This window comes from Plecotus auritus (genome assembly GCF_963455305.1).
Source record: "Plecotus auritus genome assembly, chromosome: 4".
Classification (NCBI taxonomy): domain Eukaryota; kingdom Metazoa; phylum Chordata; class Mammalia; order Chiroptera; family Vespertilionidae; genus Plecotus; species Plecotus auritus.
This window is the reverse complement of record NC_137775.1, coordinates 55,726,925-55,748,085: the sequence shown is the minus strand read 5'-3', so window position 1 is coordinate 55,748,085 and position 21,161 is coordinate 55,726,925. Positions and strand designations below refer to the sequence as shown.

General features: G+C 40.0%; 1 protein-coding gene across 1 annotated transcript in view; it reads right to left on the bottom strand.

The window, feature by feature from the left end:
- Nucleotides 1-21,161, bottom strand: part of RRAGD (Ras related GTP binding D) — a 36,401-nt gene that overhangs the window by 10,529 nt on the left and 4,711 nt on the right. The window contains exons 2-5 of the mRNA XM_080663362.1: nt 13,366-13,661; nt 6,558-6,757; nt 5,536-5,650; nt 4,653-4,795 (exon numbers count right to left, since the gene is read on the bottom strand). Of these exons, the coding sequence (XP_080519488.1) occupies nt 4,653-4,795; nt 5,536-5,650; nt 6,558-6,757; nt 13,366-13,661 (754 nt within the window). The remainder of the gene's footprint in view (nt 1-4,652; nt 4,796-5,535; nt 5,651-6,557; nt 6,758-13,365; nt 13,662-21,161) is intronic.

The window sequence follows — 21,161 nt, the reverse complement described above, 5'->3', positions numbered from 1 at the left end:
ATCTATGAGTCTGTTTCTGTTTTGTTAAGTTTATTTTGTTCATTAGATTCCACATTGAGTGAAATCATATGGTATTTGTCTTTCTCTCACTGGCTTATTTCACTTGGCCGAAGACACAGATGACTTGGGTTTGTATCCCAGCTTACTTACTTACTATGGGCAAGTTAAGTAACTTTGAGCCTCAATTTCCTCATTTGTATACTAACAGTAATTACTTCAAAGCTTCCTAATATAATGAAATAATACATATATAGCACTGAGCATAGTGCTGAGACCATGTAATATGCATAATTAATGTTAACTGCCATTATTATTATGACTTTGTCGGGGAGAAATACATTTTCCTCTATCCTCAAGGTTCTTCTGACTGGTCTAATAAATAAACATGAGACAGACAAGCAAGAGAAAATAACCATATTTAATATCTACATAGTATGGGAACCCTGCATACATGAGAGAATCAGAGACCCCACATGCAGGAGAGGTTCAGAGATAGAAAGGGGAGATCTGGGAATATACGACATCTGAGCTAAGGATGAGGTAATTGGGGGCTTCAAAGAGTCAGTACAGGATGATAAGAACAGATGTTTAATAAATAAAAGTTTGCCCTGCCATATAGGTGGGTTAAGAAGGTTATCACTGTCCTAGCCAGTTTGGCTCAGTGGATAGAGCATCGGCCTGCGGACTGAAGGGTCCCAGGCTTGATTCCGGCCAAGGGCACATGCCTGGGTTGCGGGCTCGATCCCCAGTAGGAGGCGTGCAGGAGGCAGCTGACCAATGATTCTCTCTCATCATTGATGTTTCTATCTCTCTCTCCCTCTCCCTTCCTCTCTAAAGACAATAAAAATACATTTTTTAAAAAAAGGTTATCACTGATTGTCTTTTATTATATGCAAGGCCCCTAATTCAAGTTCTTCTAATCTAGGTAGTTAAGGGAGGGGCAGAAATTTCTCTTGAACACGAGGCTAAAGTTGCCTTTAGCTCAAAAAACAATCTGCATACCACGGAGACATGTTGGGATGACTAGTTCTGAATCTCCACAGCCTTAATGATTGAAACTGGACCCTCCGAAACACTGATGTAATCAAAGAATTACGCATCCTTTCCTCACAGGCAAAGGAGCCCTTCCCTGTACCTCTTCCCCTTATGTGAAACCATGCATACATTTTCTGGTTTATTTTTGCTTCCCAAACTTATAAACACTTGACCAGAAATCTGATTTAATTGTAATTGTGCTAAATAAGCCTTATTAATACACTAGAGGTCCGATGCACGAAATTTGTGCAAGGGGCTCGGCCCTTGAAGCCCCCTCTCCCCCGCCCCCTGAGGCAACCGTGGTGGCTGCCTCAACCCGACCCGCAGTCCAGAAGGTCATCTGGTTAATTAGCATATTACGCTTTTATTATTATAGATAGATAAGCATAATAATTCAGCTGCTGCTAACCCTTATCATTTTGCATAGTAAGAGCCAGCATTTACTAAACATGTATTCTGTGATGGGCGCTGTTCTTGGCTCTTACTATGCATTATATTGTCTGGCACAAGAATCCTCGGTGCTGAGGAACTGAGGTGAGGTTGGGAAAATAAGATAACTTGGTCAAAGCTGATGATGGGGGTACACCCAGGACTTCAAACTCAGCTGACTAATTTTAGAGTTAATGCCTTTAATCTTGTAAATATCACAAGGCGGAAGGGTGACAAACCAGATTACATAAAATTGCCTGAATTGTAGGGTATTTTACTTACTTATTTTAAGTATATTTTTATTGATTTCAGAGAGGAAGGGAGAGGAAGAGAGATAGAAACATCTATCTCTGATGAGAGAGAATCATTTATCAGCCGCCTCCTGCACATCCACAATGGGGACCGAACCTGCAACCCAAGCATGTACCCTGCCTGGGAATCGAACTGTGACCCCAATGCTCAACCACTGAGCCATGAAGGCCAGGCTGTAGAGTATTTTGAAATGTAGGTGTTTCGTTTTGCGAGTATTTTAAACTGGCACATACATGGCTACTTAAAAGTAAGTTGTAGAAGTTAGTTTTTTATTAAAGGATGCAACTCACTATAACCTACCAGAACAGTAAAGAAAAATTTTAAGAAGTGTTAAATCTCAAATGTTAAAGTTGCTTTAACAGAATTCTTAACTTCCTTTGTACTACTTTTAGTTACTGTTTTTCTAAACTGAATTTCTTGCTTATAAAGTAATGTCCTGAGAATTAACTGAAACATTTAAAAATTGTAACCAATGAAGAAAACTGCATTTAAAATTTCCAAGTAAATATAATACTATGCTATATGGACACTAAATAGTGTTTTTGTTACACAGGCACGTTCTTCAGTGATAATGTTAAGTGAAAAAAGCAGGATATAATGTTAAATATACAAAGTGATCGCATTATCCTAAAAATTACACAAAAATAAGAATAAAATATATAAAAATGTTAGTGATTGTTTCTAGGTGATAAGATTATGGCTATTTTAATGTTATTTATAGTTTTACGTATTGTCTGCAATGAGCATGGATTACATTCATATTCAGAAAAGTAAACATTAAACAAATTGGAAAAACAAAGAAAGTCCAAAAATATTGCAAGTAGAAACTGGTGAGTTTTTACGACTGCAACAACTATTTTCTACTACTCATATCTCCATCTACAAAGCCATAAAAACACATGAGGATGGCTTTGTGTTTTAACGTGTGTGTGTGTGTGTGTGTGTGTGTGTGTGTGTGTGTAGCTGAGATTCCTGAGCAGCAGACTGAGGCACCAGGTCACCTGCTTCTAACCCCTGCTGGTCTCTAGGGAGCAGCTGGGAACTGGCTGGGAGCCTGCTTCCTGGGCTGCCTGCCTCCTGGGCTGTCTGCTTCCTGGGCGGCCGCACACATCGTTAGCCCTCCCCCTCTTAGCTGGCTCCTTGCCTAGGAAAACCACAGGGCCATTTGTGACCAAGACTGGTTCTCACTGAACCTGGTAGGTTCTCAGGAACACTGCACTCTACACAGGAAAACAATGTGATGGCAGGATCCAGCTCCCTCCTCCTCCCAACCCTGCCCATGTTTGTTTCAGCTGCGTAAAAGTAACTCTGATCAACATCATTTACAAGAACTACTTACCACTTACGTCTAATTAGCTTATGGCACAATCATGATTATGCATATCGTTAAATATGAGCCAGATTAGTTGTGTTGTTCATTGTATTTGATTACCACAGCAATTTGGACTGTAATTAGGGTACATTCAGCTTCCATGGCTATTTCAAGGTCATTCACTTTACAGTTTAAAAATAACAGATTACTGTAAGGAAATAATCTTAGGAAATATGGCCTATTTCTAAAGCCGAATGGCAGTGTTTGATGATGATGATGATGATGATGTTGATAGCAACTACATTTATCCAGGGTTTACCAGTGAAACCTAATTATTTCTTTCTCACTACAGTCCTGTGAAGATTCACTTTCCCGTTTTCATAACAGAAGGCACTGTGTTTGCATGTGTACTAGTATGTATAACAGAGTTAACAGAGAATCTAAACTCAGTTGGCAAAGGATTTTCAGACAGTGGAAGAGAGAAATGGTGAGACTGAGACTGTCACGGGAGAGGAGGTTATATAAAGCAGGTCACAGTGAGTAAAGAGGAAGATGAACAAAAGCTTCAAGTAATCAATGATTGGATGAAGACATAAATCTAACATAAACAGACAACTTGATATCTTAATAAGATAAACAAACTAGTCTATACCCATTCACTCTGTATGACACCCATTCAGCAAATTTATAATTACGGGGAATTGTTTCTATGTCTGGTAACACAATCAACTTTCTCCATTCCTTGTTTATTTTATGATTTTAAGTGTAAAAAACTATTTTCTAAGGATGTAAGACCTTAATAGTAAACAGGCAATGCTGTTTGCTTAGTTTTAAAATTCCCTGCTGCCCAAAATAAAAGATAATAAAAAAGAATATTGTTAAAAGGAGATATATGTACTACTATATGTAATACTTTAAACAATAAAAAAAAGAATATTGTTGAAGGGATCATTTTGTAAGTTACATAAATGTCTAACCACTATGCTAACCACCCGAAACGATAATATTTAATGTCAACTGTAATTGAATAATAAAAATAAAAGTATATTTTAAAAACAACAACCCAGTAGTTATTTCCTATAATGAAGAAGATAATAGAACTGTTGTTAACATGAGATATTTAGAGTTCAATGATCCTATTAATCTCTCCCAAGTATATAAGACATTATAGTATGATGACAGATTTTCAGTAGAGAAACCCCAGTAATCAGTTAGGCTGAAGTTCAAATTCTAGTTCCAGCCCTTATTGACAATGTGAGCAACATTATAAACATAACCAGCGTAAACCTCAGTTTTTCCATCCTTAAAGTGGGGGTAGTAATTCCTGCCTCATGGAATAGAGGATAATTAAATGATATAATATATGCAATGAGGTTATTAGCATTATACCAAGAATTTACTCAATAATTATTTGTTATTATTATTGCATGCTAAATGGTATATTTATTTACAGATCTCAGTCATTTAAAACAAAAGTATTAAAATCAAATAAATACAAAATGTCTCAAAGGTTCTGAAAGAGAAGTATGGCTTGATTTTTAGCCTTTAAGAATGCCTTACTTACCCATAAATACAAGAGATGTCAATTACCACATCAATCATATCACAGCAGAGCTCATAAGTTTGCATATCTACTGGGGTGCTATCAGTTGCAATATAAATTTTACTGACCACATCAAATAGAAATGCCTTTTCAATTCCAGAATTCTGAAACAAAAAGAAGATGCTGACTTAAAGCAAGAGCTGATTTCAAACCAGGTCATGGTTCTATAAAACTATATGCCATCCTCTATGTAAAAACAAACGAGCAAAAATTAAGTTACTATAATTTTAGGTTGTTCCATATTATTACAATTTAAACCTCATTGTCATATACTTCTTTATTATGGACTTGCATAGAAAATGAAAAGTGGAATTAATTATCACAAATTATTTTCTGTAGGCAAACAAACTGAGTGGTGGCCAAGTAAAAACACTAATTATACTGATTTTAAATTAAAAAATAAATTTAAGAAATCTAAACAAGCAAATTCCAAACTGTGCGGTGAGAATTCATGTGAGTACAACCAACAGGTCTGCCTTAATGCTACTCTGCAGAGCTGGATGAGAGCTGGTGGTTTATAGGACTCATTCAGTATTAACAGTTTATATCTTATCGCCAAACCCATTTTTATACCCTCTACCTCTGGGTAAGGCTCTATTAACATTGAATGATTGCCTACAATTTGAGTAAACACTCCAATTATATCAGTAAAGTACAGGCATCCATTTTGGGAGTTAAAATTTAAAGGGCCTAAAACAATTTCTGGATCAACCTCCAAAAGTACATACTGTGGTGACCTTGAAATGCTGCAGTAAGAGTAAGCAGAAATAAGATCGTTTTCACTCTTGCAATGTTATTCTTAAATTCTGCAAATGACGCTCACAGGATGATATTATTTACTTACAGAGATAAAGATGTTTAGCAAGTTCTCCAGAGTGGGGAGTTGTGGAATTAGTTTCTGAACCACTTTGCTAAAAGCTTCAAATATTGAATGATCATATATGCTTGTCAGATAAAAGCTGAAAGAGGAAACAATATTTCATCACATTTTCCCCTGGACTGGGGCATAGACTGCTTAGGCTCTGTCATAACACCAGTACTTGCCTTCTGTATCTACACTCCTTACACACACATTCAGAATTTGAAACAGCCTTGGTAAAAACTGAACATGTCTTAACGGGCCATTTCCTCCCACCACCCAAAAAACATGAACTGTGTCCATTCTCATCCGCTGACTGGCTGGAGCGGAAAGCTTAAAAATGCATTGTAGTGCTCACTTCAGTGGCACATACACTAAAATTGGAACAATACTGAGAAGATTAGCATGCCCCTGCAGCAAGGATGACACGCAAATTTGTGAAGCATTCCACATTAAAAAAAAAAAAAATGCACTGTCTGTGTCCATACCAGCTTCCTTATATTCTGCAAGAGAATGCACACCAGGTCATCTATATACACACCTCATGGGCTAGTAACAGTGACATTATTCATATTAAAGTACCTAAGTTTTTCATTTTCCAATTTGTGAAATCAATGATACATGGAGCACCCCACAAAAAAAATGATGAAGTGGTTTTCCTCTGTATTTCTGTTTGAATTATCTTCAGAGTTAGATACTATAATATTTATCAAGAACTGTAAACTTCAGCTTCAATTAACCTCCTGGATTATGTTCATGGGTTTTATGTTATGTGTTTCTCAAAAAGAGAAGGAACCTTAGCTTTGACCACTTATTTAAAAAATTATTATTTTTAAACCCCACTGCTTTCCCCAAAGATTAGAATTAGCACATGAAAAGCTTGTTTTACCCAAATGCCATTCCAATGTCCACAGTACAAAATAGGGTGAACCACTTGTGGTGACTTTGGACCCCAAATCTGCTTTTTCTGTCCATTACAGTGACCCCTGAGGGATTTCTGTTCTCACCTGAGGTGAATTTTTTCTAATCCAGCATCTGCCAGGTCATCGTTTGCCCTCTGATGAATATCTCTTTGGGTTTCAATTTTGTGGTCATCGGACAGACCATCCACTTTATGAATAAACACCTCGAAGTTGATGTCAGTGTTCACTTTGTAGGCCCTGGTCACTGTGAGGTGCAGCCGGGCCAGGGCTTCCATGTAATCGTCCTGGGAACAAAGGCACAATCCTGTCAGGGGAGGCGGCTTTGCTTTCTAAACCCTTCTAAGGTGCCTTTCACATAACTCCCCAGCTTTATTGAGGGATGCTTGACAAATACACATTGCATATATTTAAAGTGTACAATAGGAGGCCCTGGCCTGGTAGCTCGGTTGGTTAGAGGAGAGTGCCCATAAAGCAACCTTGAGGGTTCACTCTCCAATCAGGACACATACAAGCAGCAACCAATGAATGCATAAATAAGTGGAACAACAAAAGTTAAAGTTATCTATCTTTAAATAATATACAGAATTCATTTCGCTGTTCTAAATTTTATAAAAATATCAAGTTACATGTATATTATAGTTTGCCTTTTTCACCCAACATTATATCAGTGAAATTCACCTACATTGCCTCTCTCCCCCTGCCCCTCTCAAAAAAAATATCAATAAATAAAAAAATAAAGTGTGCAATGGGATGTTTTGATAAAAGACACATGTTGTGAAATGATACCCCCACTCAAGCTAACTAACCTTGCCAACACCTTGCCTCACAGTTAAGCATGTTTTTCCTTCCTACATTCTTTCTTTTCTTTTAAAAAAAATATATTTCTTTATTGATTTCAGAGAGGAAGAGAGAAGGAGAGAGATAGAAACATCAATGATAGGAGAGACTCACTGATTGGCTGCCTCCTGTACACCCCCTACTGGGGATCAAGCCCGCAACCCAGGCATGTGCCCTTGGCCGGAATCGAACCTGGGACCCTTCAGTCCACAGGCCAATGCTCCAACTACTGAGCCAAGCCAGCCAGGGCTCCACATTATTTCTTAATTTAGAAACTATCTGGGTACAACATCCAAAAATATTTTGCAAAAGTCCAGTAAAAGCTGGTTTTATAGAATTCAAGATTAAAAATGTAAGTTTGTTAACGAAGAGATGAAAAAGAAAGGCCAGAAAAACCCAGCTGTAGGCTCTTATGACTAGCTTGGTGACAGTCAAAAAGATCAGAGCTGCAGTTTTGTGAATCGAAAATTCACAAAGGTCACCTAGGACCTCCCTTGGAATACAATTCCTTCCAGATTTTTGAATCTCTTGGTCAACTGTGATGAACAGTTAGAGATGAAAATATGATATGGGTCACTGGGGAAGGAGCCAGGAGGAAAAACTTTCAAGAACCACTGGTCTAGAGCAGCCAAATTGGGCCCATGCCTGAAGTTTGTAAGTCAAGTTTTATTGGAGCACAGCCACAGTCATTTGTTTTCATAGCATCTACGGCTGCTTTCATGCTACAATGGCAGTTGAGTAGTTTTCCTCTGTGGAAATGGTACAGCCTGCAAAGCCTGAAATATTTACCATCTGGCCCTTTATAGAATATGATTGCTGACCCATGGTCTACATCATTGCCCCAAATAACACAATACTATTTTCCTCCTTCCTACAGATGATACCTATATAATAATGTAATAAACACGTGTGTGTGTGTGTGTGTGTGTGTATGTGTGTGTGTGTGTGTGTGTGTGTGTGTGTGTGTGTGTATATATATATATCTTTGCTTAAGAAATCAAACATTAGCCCTGGCTGGTGTGGCTCGGTTGTTTTGAGTGTCCTCCCATGCACCAAAAGGTTGCTGGTTCAATTCCTGATCAGGGCACATGCCCAGGTTGTGGGCTAATTTGCAGCAGGCAGCTAATAAATGTTTCTCTCTCACACAGTGATGTTTCTCTCTCTCTCTTCCTCTTCCTTTTTCTAAAATCAATAAAAATATTTTTTAAAAAGAAATCAAACATTAGATACTGAAGCCCTGTGTGTTTCTCCCCTTCCTCCCTTCTACTCCATCACTCTACCCACTACCCTCCAGAGGTAGCATTATCCCAAGTTTAGTGTCTATTCTCACTCATCTCTTAGTACACTACTACATACATATCTATCTTTAAACAATATACAGAATTAATTTTTGTTGCTCTATATTTTATAAAAATATCAAGTTACATGTATATTATAGTTTGCCTTTTTCACCAACATTATATCAGTGAGATTCACCTACACTGAAGTGTATAACTTTAAAAAAAAAAAAGATCCCCCACTGGGGATCGATCCCACAACCATGACACATGCCCTGACCAGGAATCAAACTGTGACCTTCTGGTTCATAGGCTGACGCTTAACTACTGAGCCATGCCGGCCAGACCGTAAGTCTATAATTTATCATTGTTGATAACTGTTGATGGACATTCAGAATGTTTCCAGACAGTGATAATGTGGACAGTCTCACATGCATCTTTGTGTCTGTGAGTTTGGGGGGGCTTACCCTGAAGGCCAACCTGTTGGGTCATAGGAAGGAGCACCTTGAATTTGACTAGATAATGTGTAAGAGTACTGGATGCTCCAGACCCTCACCAACACTCAGTGTTGTCAGATCTCTTAATTATTGCCAACTTGAAGGTATGAGAAGGTCTTATCATTACAGCAAAGAAAGGAAAGGGATCTGCAGGACAGAATTCCAAGGACTTTTCACCCCCTATTCTGACTCCAAACCTGGACCAATACAGAAAGCCAATAAAACAGGGGATGTTCTGGCATTCTTCTATTCCCCAAACTAAATTAATAAAAAACACATCTCTAGTCTCTAGTAAATAAAAATATTAAAGATAATAATAAGAAACTGTGAAGAGAGACAAACAGCAAATGGACTCTTCTCATCCTCACACTCTAAAGAGTCATTTAAAATGAAAGTTGGAATTTTGGGCACTGGGCTAGCAGATTAAACATTTTGGAAAAATTCTAGATGAATAATTATAGCACTTTTTTAAGACCTTAAAGTATCTCAAATAAAAACTAAAGTTATTACTGTATAATTCCACATATGTGAAATTCTAGAAAAGGCAAACTAGTCTATAGTGACAGAAAGCACATCAGCAGTCCTGGAGCTGGGGCTTGGGGGACTGGCTGAGGAAGGATATGAAAGAATCATTTGGGGTGGTAGAAAGATTCTACACTTGATTGTGAGCTAGTCACAGGGTGTAGACATTTATCAAACTCACTGAACTGTCCATCTAAAGCGGGGGCATTTTATTGTCTGTATATTCACCTCAAAAAAAGTGTTACTGCTTATGTCTATAACATAAGGAAGAGGGGAGTTAAAGGGACAGGCCTGTGAGCACAACTAGCCAATGTCAAGAGAGCATTAAAGTCGCAAAAAAATTAGAAATTGCTACTCTAACTCCCTGCCAAGTATATACAATGGCCTGATTACCAACTAACTGATGTAGTAGTATGTAGCTACAAGAATTACAAATGACATTAAAAAGAATATACTTGGTTTATTAGAGCAGAGGGATTGTGGATGATTTTTCCTACTGTGTTTGTTACGATCTTCTACGACAAAAATAAAAACTATAATGCCTAGTTTCAATCCAAATTTAAATCTAGGGAAGTTAGATGTGTGTGTCCCAAGGCACTGGTGGGATGGCTTCGGGGGCTGGAGCAGGGCCTGGAGATGCAATGCATCTGTGGGCTCTGCCGGGGTTTGGAGGATCATACATGTAGGTCGAGGGAAAGGGCTCTCGATGCTTTCATTCTCTTTTATTTTACAACATTCTGTGAAGACACATTTTCTCCTTGGTGATATATTTATCTGGCAATCCTCTGACTGTGAGGAATTCACAAGCAAAAAATAAAAGGATGAGGTGTCCCACCCACAGAGCACTGCTTAGAAATAAAGAAAATGGTTGTCAAGTGCTGCTGAGGTACTTCCCTGATGTGTGCTCCCCTTTCAGTCTTGTAATCACATCCTGCAAAGATTCCCACAAATACAATTTTCACAGCCTGCTTCTAGCAGAAAAGTGTATTAGACTCTGAAGCTGCTTATTTAATTACTTTATATATTTTTAGTAAATGACAGCTCTCAACAATGTTTGTCCTACCCTTTTTTAAAAGTATAACTTAAAAGATGAATTTTGCAAGCACCCATTTACCTTTCTCTGTCTTACAGCTAAAAAATAACAACAAAAATCAAAAAACAAAATAAAAAACACATTTACCAACCCAAACTGAAGGTCAATTTCCATGTTCAGGTGGAAATCAAACCAAATTATGGTTGCAATTTAAAAATAGGTAAGTGTACCTATTTTAGCCCCATTATAACCATCGTACAAACACCTGAGATGGGTTTGTTTTTGAAATTTAAATTCCTGCTAGGAAAGCGCAACACGGTATTGAAGTATTTACTTACTAAGCCTGTCTTGAAACGAGGAATCATCTGGCTGGAATCTACTCACGCATGGGCTGCCACTACCTAGTTCACCAACTACAGAAACAGTGGCCATGTGACTTAGGGGAAAATGGAGTTTAGAAGAGACGGATGAGCATGACATCCCTGGAGCCTCACCTCCCATGCGGCAGCGCGGACACACTCTGGCCACTCCTGTCCAGCTCCAGACTCCCTAATTTATGGTGCTGGCAGATCTGAGGCAGGAAGGCAGGGATACTGCCAAGGCCACAGATGGGCCAGAAAACAGGTCAGTAAAAGTGGGACAGCCAGAACGCAGCGACTGACACAGGCTCTGGACCTGATGCAGCTTCTACAAGCATACACCTCTGGATGGGTCCAAGGGAGGAGAGGCACTGCTGTCCCTAGACCAGGCATTGGACTGTAAAGTCTCCCCTCTATACCCCACCACAAAATAAAGAACCCTTTCTAACCATATGGCCAACCTCCCTCAGTTACAGTAGAACTACAAAATGCAGTCGCTGGAAACGAAAAGGCTTTAGTTGAGAATTTCATTATTCTATCGAACACCTAGTTCCGTGAACGCTCTCTGGCATGAGCAGTCTTCTCAGAGAATGGTTTTCCAAGCATGGGCTCAGACCCATTATGACTGAGTCTTCACATCCCTTCCCCGCTAACTACACTGGTGCTCCCGCAAGGGCTGGGAGCACTCAGCCCACCTGCCTCAGTGTGGGTCCACAGTTTCTAGAAAACGTCTGGACCTGCCCAGCCGGTGTGGCTCAGTGGTTGAGCATCAACCTATGAACCAGGCGATCATGGTTCAATTCCCGGTCAGGGCACATGTCCGGGTTGTGGGCTCAATCTCCGTTGATGTTTCTATCTCTCTCTCCCTCTACCTTACTCTCTGAAATCAATAAAAATATATATTTTTTAAAAAGTCGGGACCTGAATTTGGGGTTGATTTAGTGCGTTCCTGTAAGACTTGTTGCCTTTTATTTCTCCACAGCTGCAAAAGAGAGCCCTTGGAAGGGCCTTGGGGCTGGGCCACACGTCATAGACACTTTCTAAATACTTGGACATGGAGAGTTTGAAGGCTACAAGGTCTCAGTCTTGCTGCCTGTACTTTCTTTTTGTTTTTCTTTTTAAAATATATTTGTATTGATTTCAGAGAGGACAGGAGAGGGAAAGAGAGACAGAAACATCAAAAATGAGAATCATCCATCAGCTGCTTCCTGCATGCCTCCCCCCCTGGGGACTGAGCCGCAACCCAGGCATGTGTCCTGACCAGAATCAAATTGTGACCTCCCAGTTCATAGGTCAACGCTCTACCACTGAGCCACGCCAGCCTGGCAGTACTTTTTCTTATATTGACCTGCCTCAGACACACTGATGGTCCCACTGCTTTCCTCCCCAACCTCTCCTTTAACATGGGCTCAGGATATAAAATCCCAGGGTGCCAAAGAGACAATTCAAAAGGCTGGTTTGAATAACTGATAAAGTGAGTAACTCTATGCCTGGGTACTAAGTCAAAGGGCTCCCAATACTTTGCTCTCAGCAAAGTTGAAGAACACCTAATCAGCATGTCTGTTGGGAAACTACTAAAATAATTTTTTGTGATAGAAAACTGGGCAATTTAGGGGATATAACTTAGAAGGAGTGTAAATAATTGAGTTAATGCTATACCAAAACTCACCCTGTCTCTACACCTACATATTTATGTGAGCGAGGCTTCTCAGTGCTTACATCTATGCAAACAAACAAAAAAACACAGAATCCATGCCAAATCCTGTCTTATTCAAGCATGGACACATGAATTAAGTGGGAAAATATTCATCTTCTTAGAGAGACAATTATATCTCAAATTTTACTTTTTATATTTAAGTCACCCATAAAATACACAATACTTATGCTGTCTTTATTAATTGTGCACTAACAGGAATTAAGATAATTTTAATTCAGAAGAAAACATTTCATACTTGGAACTTTCATTTCACAGGAAACAGATTAAAACGTAAATTTATATACATGTTTTTGTTGCCCAAAACCTGCCAAGAGCATCAGAGGGGGCACCCACACCTGCTGTATGTGGCCTGTACAGTGGTCCCCTCCATCTGTGAGGTTTCCTGGATCTGTGATTTGCTGAGACATACACAACTACACAGCTCCCTAACATCATCCCTTGGTGGTCAGGGTTGCATGAAGGGAGACTTCTTTGCAAACCCTGAGAGCCCCAACTGAGAAATGCTTGTTTGGTAGAGAGGCCTATTCTCAAATCTAAAAACCAAACCCCAAACCGAAACGATCACAAAGGAAATTGTTTAGACCCAGGGGGACGGCTGCCTATGTGGGGGAGAGGGCCTGCTGTCCCACTGTACCCAAGACCGGCTTTACCTGGGAGTCTATGACAAATATCAGGGCTCCTGTTCCCCGGAAGATCATCTCATAGTCAAACGTAGGGTCAAAAAAGTCAATCTGTCCTGGGAAGTCCCAAATCTGAAAATTCACAAAGGAGCTGTTGGAAACATCTTCCCGGCAGATCTTGTTCGTGCTCTCCAAGAACAGCGTTTCGTTGGGAGACATTTTGTGAAAGACAACTTTCTGGATCGATGACTTGCCGCTTCTCCTCAGGCCCATGAGCAGGATCCTGGGCTTCACCTCAGTGCTGAAGGGATCGCTGAAGTCCAGGACTGCAGAAAACCACAAAACAAAAAAGAGGGTGAGCCGCTTTCACAGCGGTTAATTCAATGAGTTTCACTTCCACCTCAGATGTGATTTATGATTCACAGACAATTTGACTTTTCCAAATACGGGGAGTGCTAACTACATCACCCCACTCATTGAGGGGCCAGCTTTTAGTAAGTGCAAAACTCTGAAAAATGCTATTTCACAACCTCTCATACCATCCTGGGGGGGAGGGGAGAGGGGTGGGGAGAAAACCTGTACAATTCCGCGTCACCAGCAAGGAATCTAGAGGGTGAAGAGTAGAGGTTTCCTGGAGCCAACTGCGTGTGTGTGTGTGTTGGGGGGGGGGGGGCGGGGGGGAGAAGGATCTGGTGTTAGCATTCCAAAGCAATGCCCTTCATCAGGGTCTCTATGAACTAAGGAGATGCTTGTTTATTTACCATCAGAGAAATACTCATCACAACCACTGTGAGATGCCACTTCACATCCACAAAGATGGCTACAATAAGAAAGACAGATAATAACAAGCGTTGGTGAGGATGTGGATAAACTGGCACCCTCATACACAGCTGGTGAGAACGTAAAATGGCATGCTTTGAAAAAAGAAAAAAAAGTTTGGCAGTTCCTCAAAAGACTGAGTCGCCATATGGCCCAGCAATTCCACTTCTAGGAATATATTCAAAGATATGAAAACATATGTCCAAGCAAAAACCTGTACATGAATGTTCACAGCAGCATTATTCATAATAGCCAAAAAGTGGAAACAATACAATGGCCATCACTGATGATTGGATTAACAGATGTGGTATATAAAAAAGGAACAAAGTACTGATATATGCCACAACATGGATAAACATTGAAAGTGAAAGAAGCTAGATACAAAAGGTCACGTATTGTTTGACTTCATTTATAGGAAACGTCCAGAATAGATAAATTCAGAAATACTTTGTGGTTGCCAGGGGCTACAGGGAAGAGAAATGGGAAGTGACTGTTAATGGGCATGTGGTTTCTTTGGAGTAATAAAAATGTTCTAGAATTAAATAGGAATGATTATTATATACCTTTGTGAATATATTAAAACCACTCATTTGTATAAGAGGGCAAATATTATGATATGTGAAATATATCTCAATTTTGTAAAAACAGCTTCATGAATGACTGAAATAAATTAAATAATAAATAATAATGAAGCTTGGAGAAAGGTCAAGAAAGGAAACCAACATTTTAAGTAAAAAGGCAGAATATAGGCAAATATGGAGATCTAAATATATTAAATTATTTTCCCATATTTCTATTTGGTTTCCCTCTAAACTATTCTTCTTATGTCTTTCTCAGTCCCTCACTCTAGTCTAAGCCTATTCAAATAGAGACTGAAAAGTAATCCTTTACTTCCCTATTGTAACTAACAATTTTTCCAAAAACACACCAATACTTAATAATCTTACTTAATTTCACTTATATAATATTTTTATGTTTGAATTTGCAAGAGGTGTAGGTAAATAAAAAATTTTTGAGTAGAACAATAATGAATAAAGTAAGCAGGCACAGATGTACACAAAAACCATTCTATTATAAGCAACATCTCAGCCCATCCTACCCACATACACTTTTCCAGTTCCACTTAACCCAATCCAACAAATTGGTGATGGTCTATGATAGAAGCAGTGATAGGGATGTAAATTACCCAAAGGTCACCAGCTTTCTTCTTCATCAGTGATTATATGCTACCCATTTGCAGTATTGCCTTTGTAAGTCAATCTTAGCAAAACCAGGGCATGAATTTAAAAAGAAAACAGGTCCTGGCCGATTTGGCTCAATGATTAGAGCAGACCAAAGGGTCGCAGGTTCAATTCCCAGTCAAGGGCACATACCTGGGTTGTATATTTGATCCCTAGCCCGGTTGGGGTGCATGCAGGAGACAACCAATTGATATATCTCTCTTACAATGGTATTTCTCTTTCTCTTTCTCTTTCTCTCTCTCTCTCTCTTTCTAAATATCGAGTGAGGATTAGCAAAACCAAAAAAGGAAAAGAACACAGGATTTCCAGTTTCAAAAGAATCACACTAATAACATGTCTCAGTCTTCACCTCTCCATATTAAATCCCTAAAAATAATAGAGAAGGTATAAACAATTAATAGATGAACAAATAAACATGGACATTTTCAAGCTCAGCTGAGCTTGGAACAAAAAGGAACACTCAAAACTGACTAATTGTTGAAAATTCCCTAAGAAACACAAAGATCAGATTGAAGAGGGAACCTGCAGCCAGCCCTTAACATGAATGGAAGGGTTCTGCTGCAGAAGCTAGAACTGGTGGAAGCCCAAACAGGAAGGGGCAGGAAGACAACCAACAGGGTCATTATTTGGAGACTCAAAGTGAGGAGAGCCAAGGAGATAAACCCTGTGCACCACTGCCGAGGTACTGAACACCATCCTACACGTACTCTAGAATACCTTCCAGGTGGGCGCAGTGAACCTAGGAGCTGGGGTGTGAGAGGGAAGGCAGTGCTAGTGATGCTGTCCAAGAACAGCGAGGAACCACACTCCAAATACTTTAACCTCAGCCAACTTCCACTACAGTGTGTGTGGAGCTCAAGGGGTGGAAGCAGCACCATCTTCCCTTCAGACATTTCCTCAAAAGAGGAGAGCCAAATGGTAGCAGAGAGCAGAGGCTCAACAAATGGGAGAATGTACACCTGAAGCTGAGTTCATAATGGAATCAGAGCAAACTTTCAAGGTAAGTATAACATACAGAGACAAGAGAAAATATGACATTCATGAAACAAGGCCAATTTTCAAATAAGAGCAGTCATGACAAAGGGCCTTAGAGATCTTGGAAATAAAAATGTAATTCGGGAGGGAAGGGGAATGAATGGATCGAAAAGCAGAATAAACGCAGATAAAGAGGGTAATGTGAAGTAGAAAGTCAAACTCTCTCAGAATGCAGTGAGTACAAAGGGATAGTGCACTGGAAGGTGTGAAATGAAAATTAAAGTGACATCAGAAATAAGACTCAGAAGCCACACTATGTGCCAAAGAAAATCCGAAAGAAGAAAATACAGAATATACAGGAAAGCAATATTTAACTAAATAATAGATAAGCCTTTCTCAAACTAAGAAAGGATAAAACTCAAAAGTAACAAAGAGAGAATTGTAGACAGAAATAAGCCCACACCTCTAATTACCATAGTTAAACTTCAAAACATTAAGAATAGTAATAAAATCCTGCAGACTATCAGAAGAGGAAAACAATTACCTACAAAGAAATCAGAAAGACATCAGACTTCTTACAACACGGGGTACAAGAAGAGAAGGGAATTGAACAGGTTCTTTAAAGAACTGAAGGAAAATACCTTTGAACTCAGATTTATATACCCATTGGTGGAGTCCTTGCCCAGAGCCTTAGCCACCAATCAAATGGCATTCAACAAAAACTGCAACAAAAAGAAGGGTAGAGACTAGAAAATATCAAAGTACATCATGCATACTAAGAGTAAACATGGCTAGGTTTATTTATACATATGTGGATGCTGGTTCACAATATAAGTGTATTTTTTATTGTGGACCACAGTTTAAAAAACGTTTTGTAGGCCACTGCTGTTGATCAGGAGAGGTTTCTTACCTCAGAAAGGACTGCTGACAAAAACCTCCCCTCTTATCTTACTCTCCTACTGTTTCCTTGAGTATCTCAGCTTCTGAAACCCTATGGGGTTCCTCAGAAGGTCTCATTCCACTCTGGGAGTGGGAAGCAGGGAGTGTACATCAGGAAGGTAAACAACCCACCTCCTGGCCTCCTGGGGAGGTCTGGGCTCTCTCCGCCATTTCCCTGAGCATCACCCCACTTACTCAAGTTTAATACGAACCTAAGAAGGGTGAAAAGTGTGAAGAGAATGAGGGTAGACTGCTGTGAAAGGGGGGCCAAAAAGGGCTAGTGCTTAAAAAGGCAATCAGAAAGATTTGGGATTAGATGGAACCCCACAGTGGGCTCTTTAAAAGTGTCAGCAGGGCTGGGAGAAAGCGCAGGAGTGAGGTGAAATTTACAAGAGGGCAGTTTGTTCTGTTTCATAAAGGTTCCCTGAAAGTCCGCCAAGCATTAGACAGGGCTAAGCCAGGGGCTGTAGACACAAAGAAAAGATTCATCCTTCAGTGATTAGAGGGGAAAATAGACAAGAAAAACTGACAATTCTCTGCTATCTAGGTGTATGGGTTCAGAAAGAGGGTGCCTGGAGATCTAACAACTGAGCTTAAAGAAGAGGAGGCATAAAAGAAATGAAGAAGGGGAAATAGCACCAGAAAGAGATTTTGGCACTCCTGGAATTTAGGGAATGTAGTTCAAAGGCAAAAAAAAAAAAAAAAAAAAAAAAGGCTCTGCACTATCCACTGGTTTCCCACAGCATATAGACTAAGGCTTAGAGGGAGTCAATGTGTAGGTAGGGATCGGGTTTAGAATAAGTCACTGAGGCATGAAAAATATTTTCAGCTAAAGGCATTTGAGTTCCTGATCCTTTATTTGCCTATAGCAGAGCCTCCCAAAAGAACTCACTTGTCATCAATCTCCCCAGGAGCAACTCTAATCTCCTGTTAGAAGATCAGAGACTGAGACTGAGCCAAGAAGAGAAGCCTGCACCACACCCAGACATTTTCCCAAAACTACTGTCTCCCACCTATTCTGCTATGGGCCCATTTATTTTTCCAAAAAGTCATGTTTTTCCCTAAGTGCCCTTTCACCAACCCCAAGAACTCAGGCATGGCCTGCGGTAAATGGCAAAAGGAATGGATTCATGAGAAGTTCAAATCAACTCAGTTGTATCAGGTGATCCACGGGACATGCAGGACAAAGAAAAAAGGCTCCGAGTTCCCAATCTGACAGAGCATTCACCAGGGTGGTGAAAGGAAAGAGGCTATTTGAAGTTGTTGAGTCTGGGGTGCCTGCTGACCTGTGGCTCAGGTGAGAAAAGGATCTGGAAGTTCAGAAGGGCCCTAAGACTGAGGTTGCAGACAGGTTGTAAGTGGGAATTCAGGTTGCTAAGACTGTCCATGCACTGTTGGTCCTTTTCGTCCCTGATCTTCTTGGCTGAGTGCCAGGACACACTTGGGTTTTAGCCGTGGCCACCAAGAAAAAGCTCAAGCCAACCTGCTCTTGTCACCCAGCCGTTACCATTACTGACCACCTGCAGTGCCATCTCTAAACTTCAAGTTGATAACATTTGTTCTTTACTGATGCGAAAGGGCTTATCACAATACTCAATAGTTGTTTGCTGGTTGGGATGATTGAATGAAAGTGACTGAGCAGCATTTGAAGATAAATTAACTGAAAGCTTTAAAAAGAAACTTTATATCTGGCTTTGGCCTAGGCCAGCACCTGGGTATCAAGAGGATGAGCTTTCTGCCTAAGGAAAGTTTATCTGCTGTGTCAGGGGCACTGAACATACCTCACCTACTTTGCACTGGGTCCTGTCACTACCAAATTTTCCCAAGCAGCCAGCTTTATAAGTAGACTGCTAGAGATCCCAGGGAAATTCATTCCCCAAGGAACAGTATTATGGGAGGAGTTTTCTAACCCTGCCATTCTCAGTCTTTAACCCCTGCAGGCTAATTACTTAATCAGTAACTGGCAAAGCCCAGTCAGAAACCTTTAGGCCTTGGAAATACAAAAAGAAGGGAGAGAAAGATGGATCACATGCTGGAGTACAAGGCCACCTGGGGGCCAGGCCTGGCTGATCTGTGGGTTGGGAATGTCACAACAAAGGAGGAGCTGGACGTCAGGAAGTGAAGGGCAATGTGCCCCTCCTTATACAATTCTAAAAAGGTTGGCCCAGCCTCCCAGAGCCCAAGGGGTCTCTCTGAGGAGGAGACATGGAAAGAAATTCACTTCATAAATTGTGAAGTGGATCTATAGATGTATCATACAACTGAGAGCTATTATAATTAAGTTCTCCCAGAGGCGACACCTTTAAACAGACCCAAAATGGGAAAATAAAACAAAGATTTAGTGAAAGAATAAGAATAACATGGTAGCAAAGAGATGGCAAGTTGAATGGTTTAAAACGTACTGGGTTAGTGCTAGACTGGGGTTCAAGTCCCAGCTCTGCCCTTTATCAGCTGTGTGACCCTCTACATGTCCCTTAGCCCTTGAGTCATTATTTATTCACCTATCAGTCTCTATCAGCATGTGAGTACACAGACACACACACACACAAAACCCTTCTCTCCACCACCCCCACCCCCACCCCAGCCCAAGCCTAGGCAGGTAAAGAGAAGGTCTTTTTTGTGGAATGTGACCACAGTGCAAGGCTCACTCAGCCATAAGGGAAAGTTAGCATTTCTTCCTTATTAGTATTCTGTGAGGTCAACAAAGCCTAAAGGTTCTATTTATTTATGGTTTTAGGAAGAGGCCTTGATTCTATTTGCAACATTATCTATGTGCCTTTATATTTCTGATCAATGGAACTACTTATACATGCAAGACCCAGGAGTTCAGTAAGAAATTCCAACGCATGGTTGCAATTCCAATACATGCATAATAATAGTACCAGCAACAAGAGACTGCAAAATCATGAAGATTCACTGTACATCTGATTAACTACATAGTATGGAGAATTAAATGCCAATAAAACATTCTCAAAGGCATGTGATTTTTATTTATATGTGAAGACCAAATCTTTCTCTACAAAATCCTCTCACATCACACTAGCAAGTAACTAAAAAGCACGATTCCCTCTACGAATATTTGCTTAAAATATGTATCCAATAATATTTCTAATGTATTCTGGTCTACCAATGTCCTGCAAAAAGGGAAATTTGTTCTTGTGCACTTTTTTAAACTATCGCTTTGAGAGTGATCAAGGTTGGTGTTATGTAGTCCTCTATTTTATACACTGAGACACCGAGTTGAGTCTGCCCCAGAAGTCCTCAGGAGGAGAAGTCAACCAGTTCCCTGTAGGCTTTAGACCAGGAGTGAAGAATCTATGTCTGAGTGTCAGGGAAGTACCAGGGAAAACCACTCTCATAAGAGAGCTTTAAGGCTTTTGCCGAAGAGAGAGAATAAAAAGGGTAAAAAAGAAAAAAAAAAGGAAGGAAGGAAGAATAAAGGAGATAGAGAAGAAAGAAAAAAAATGTGCAGAAAAGAAGTGGCTGTGGTAGGAAGTGAAATGTGTCACCAAGAGCTATGGGTATGGGAGACTGAATAAAGCAAACAGTGAACTCTGAGAGAGACAGTCGCCAAGGGGCTGAAAATTCAGAGCCACATACCTTATCCAGAACTTGATGTTTCTGCCTCTTATTTCTATTAGACTACCCTATGTCTGTTCTAATATTAAAATGGGAGTCTCTGATAAGAGTAGAGAATCAAGATTCTATGATACACTGAATCACTGTTTACAAAACATCTGATATAAAACTATGCTCTCTGCCCTGGCCGGTGTTGCTCATGGTTAGAGCGTCTACGGAAGCACCGAAGGGTCTCAGGTTTGATTCCTGGTCAAGGGCATGAACCTAGGTTTT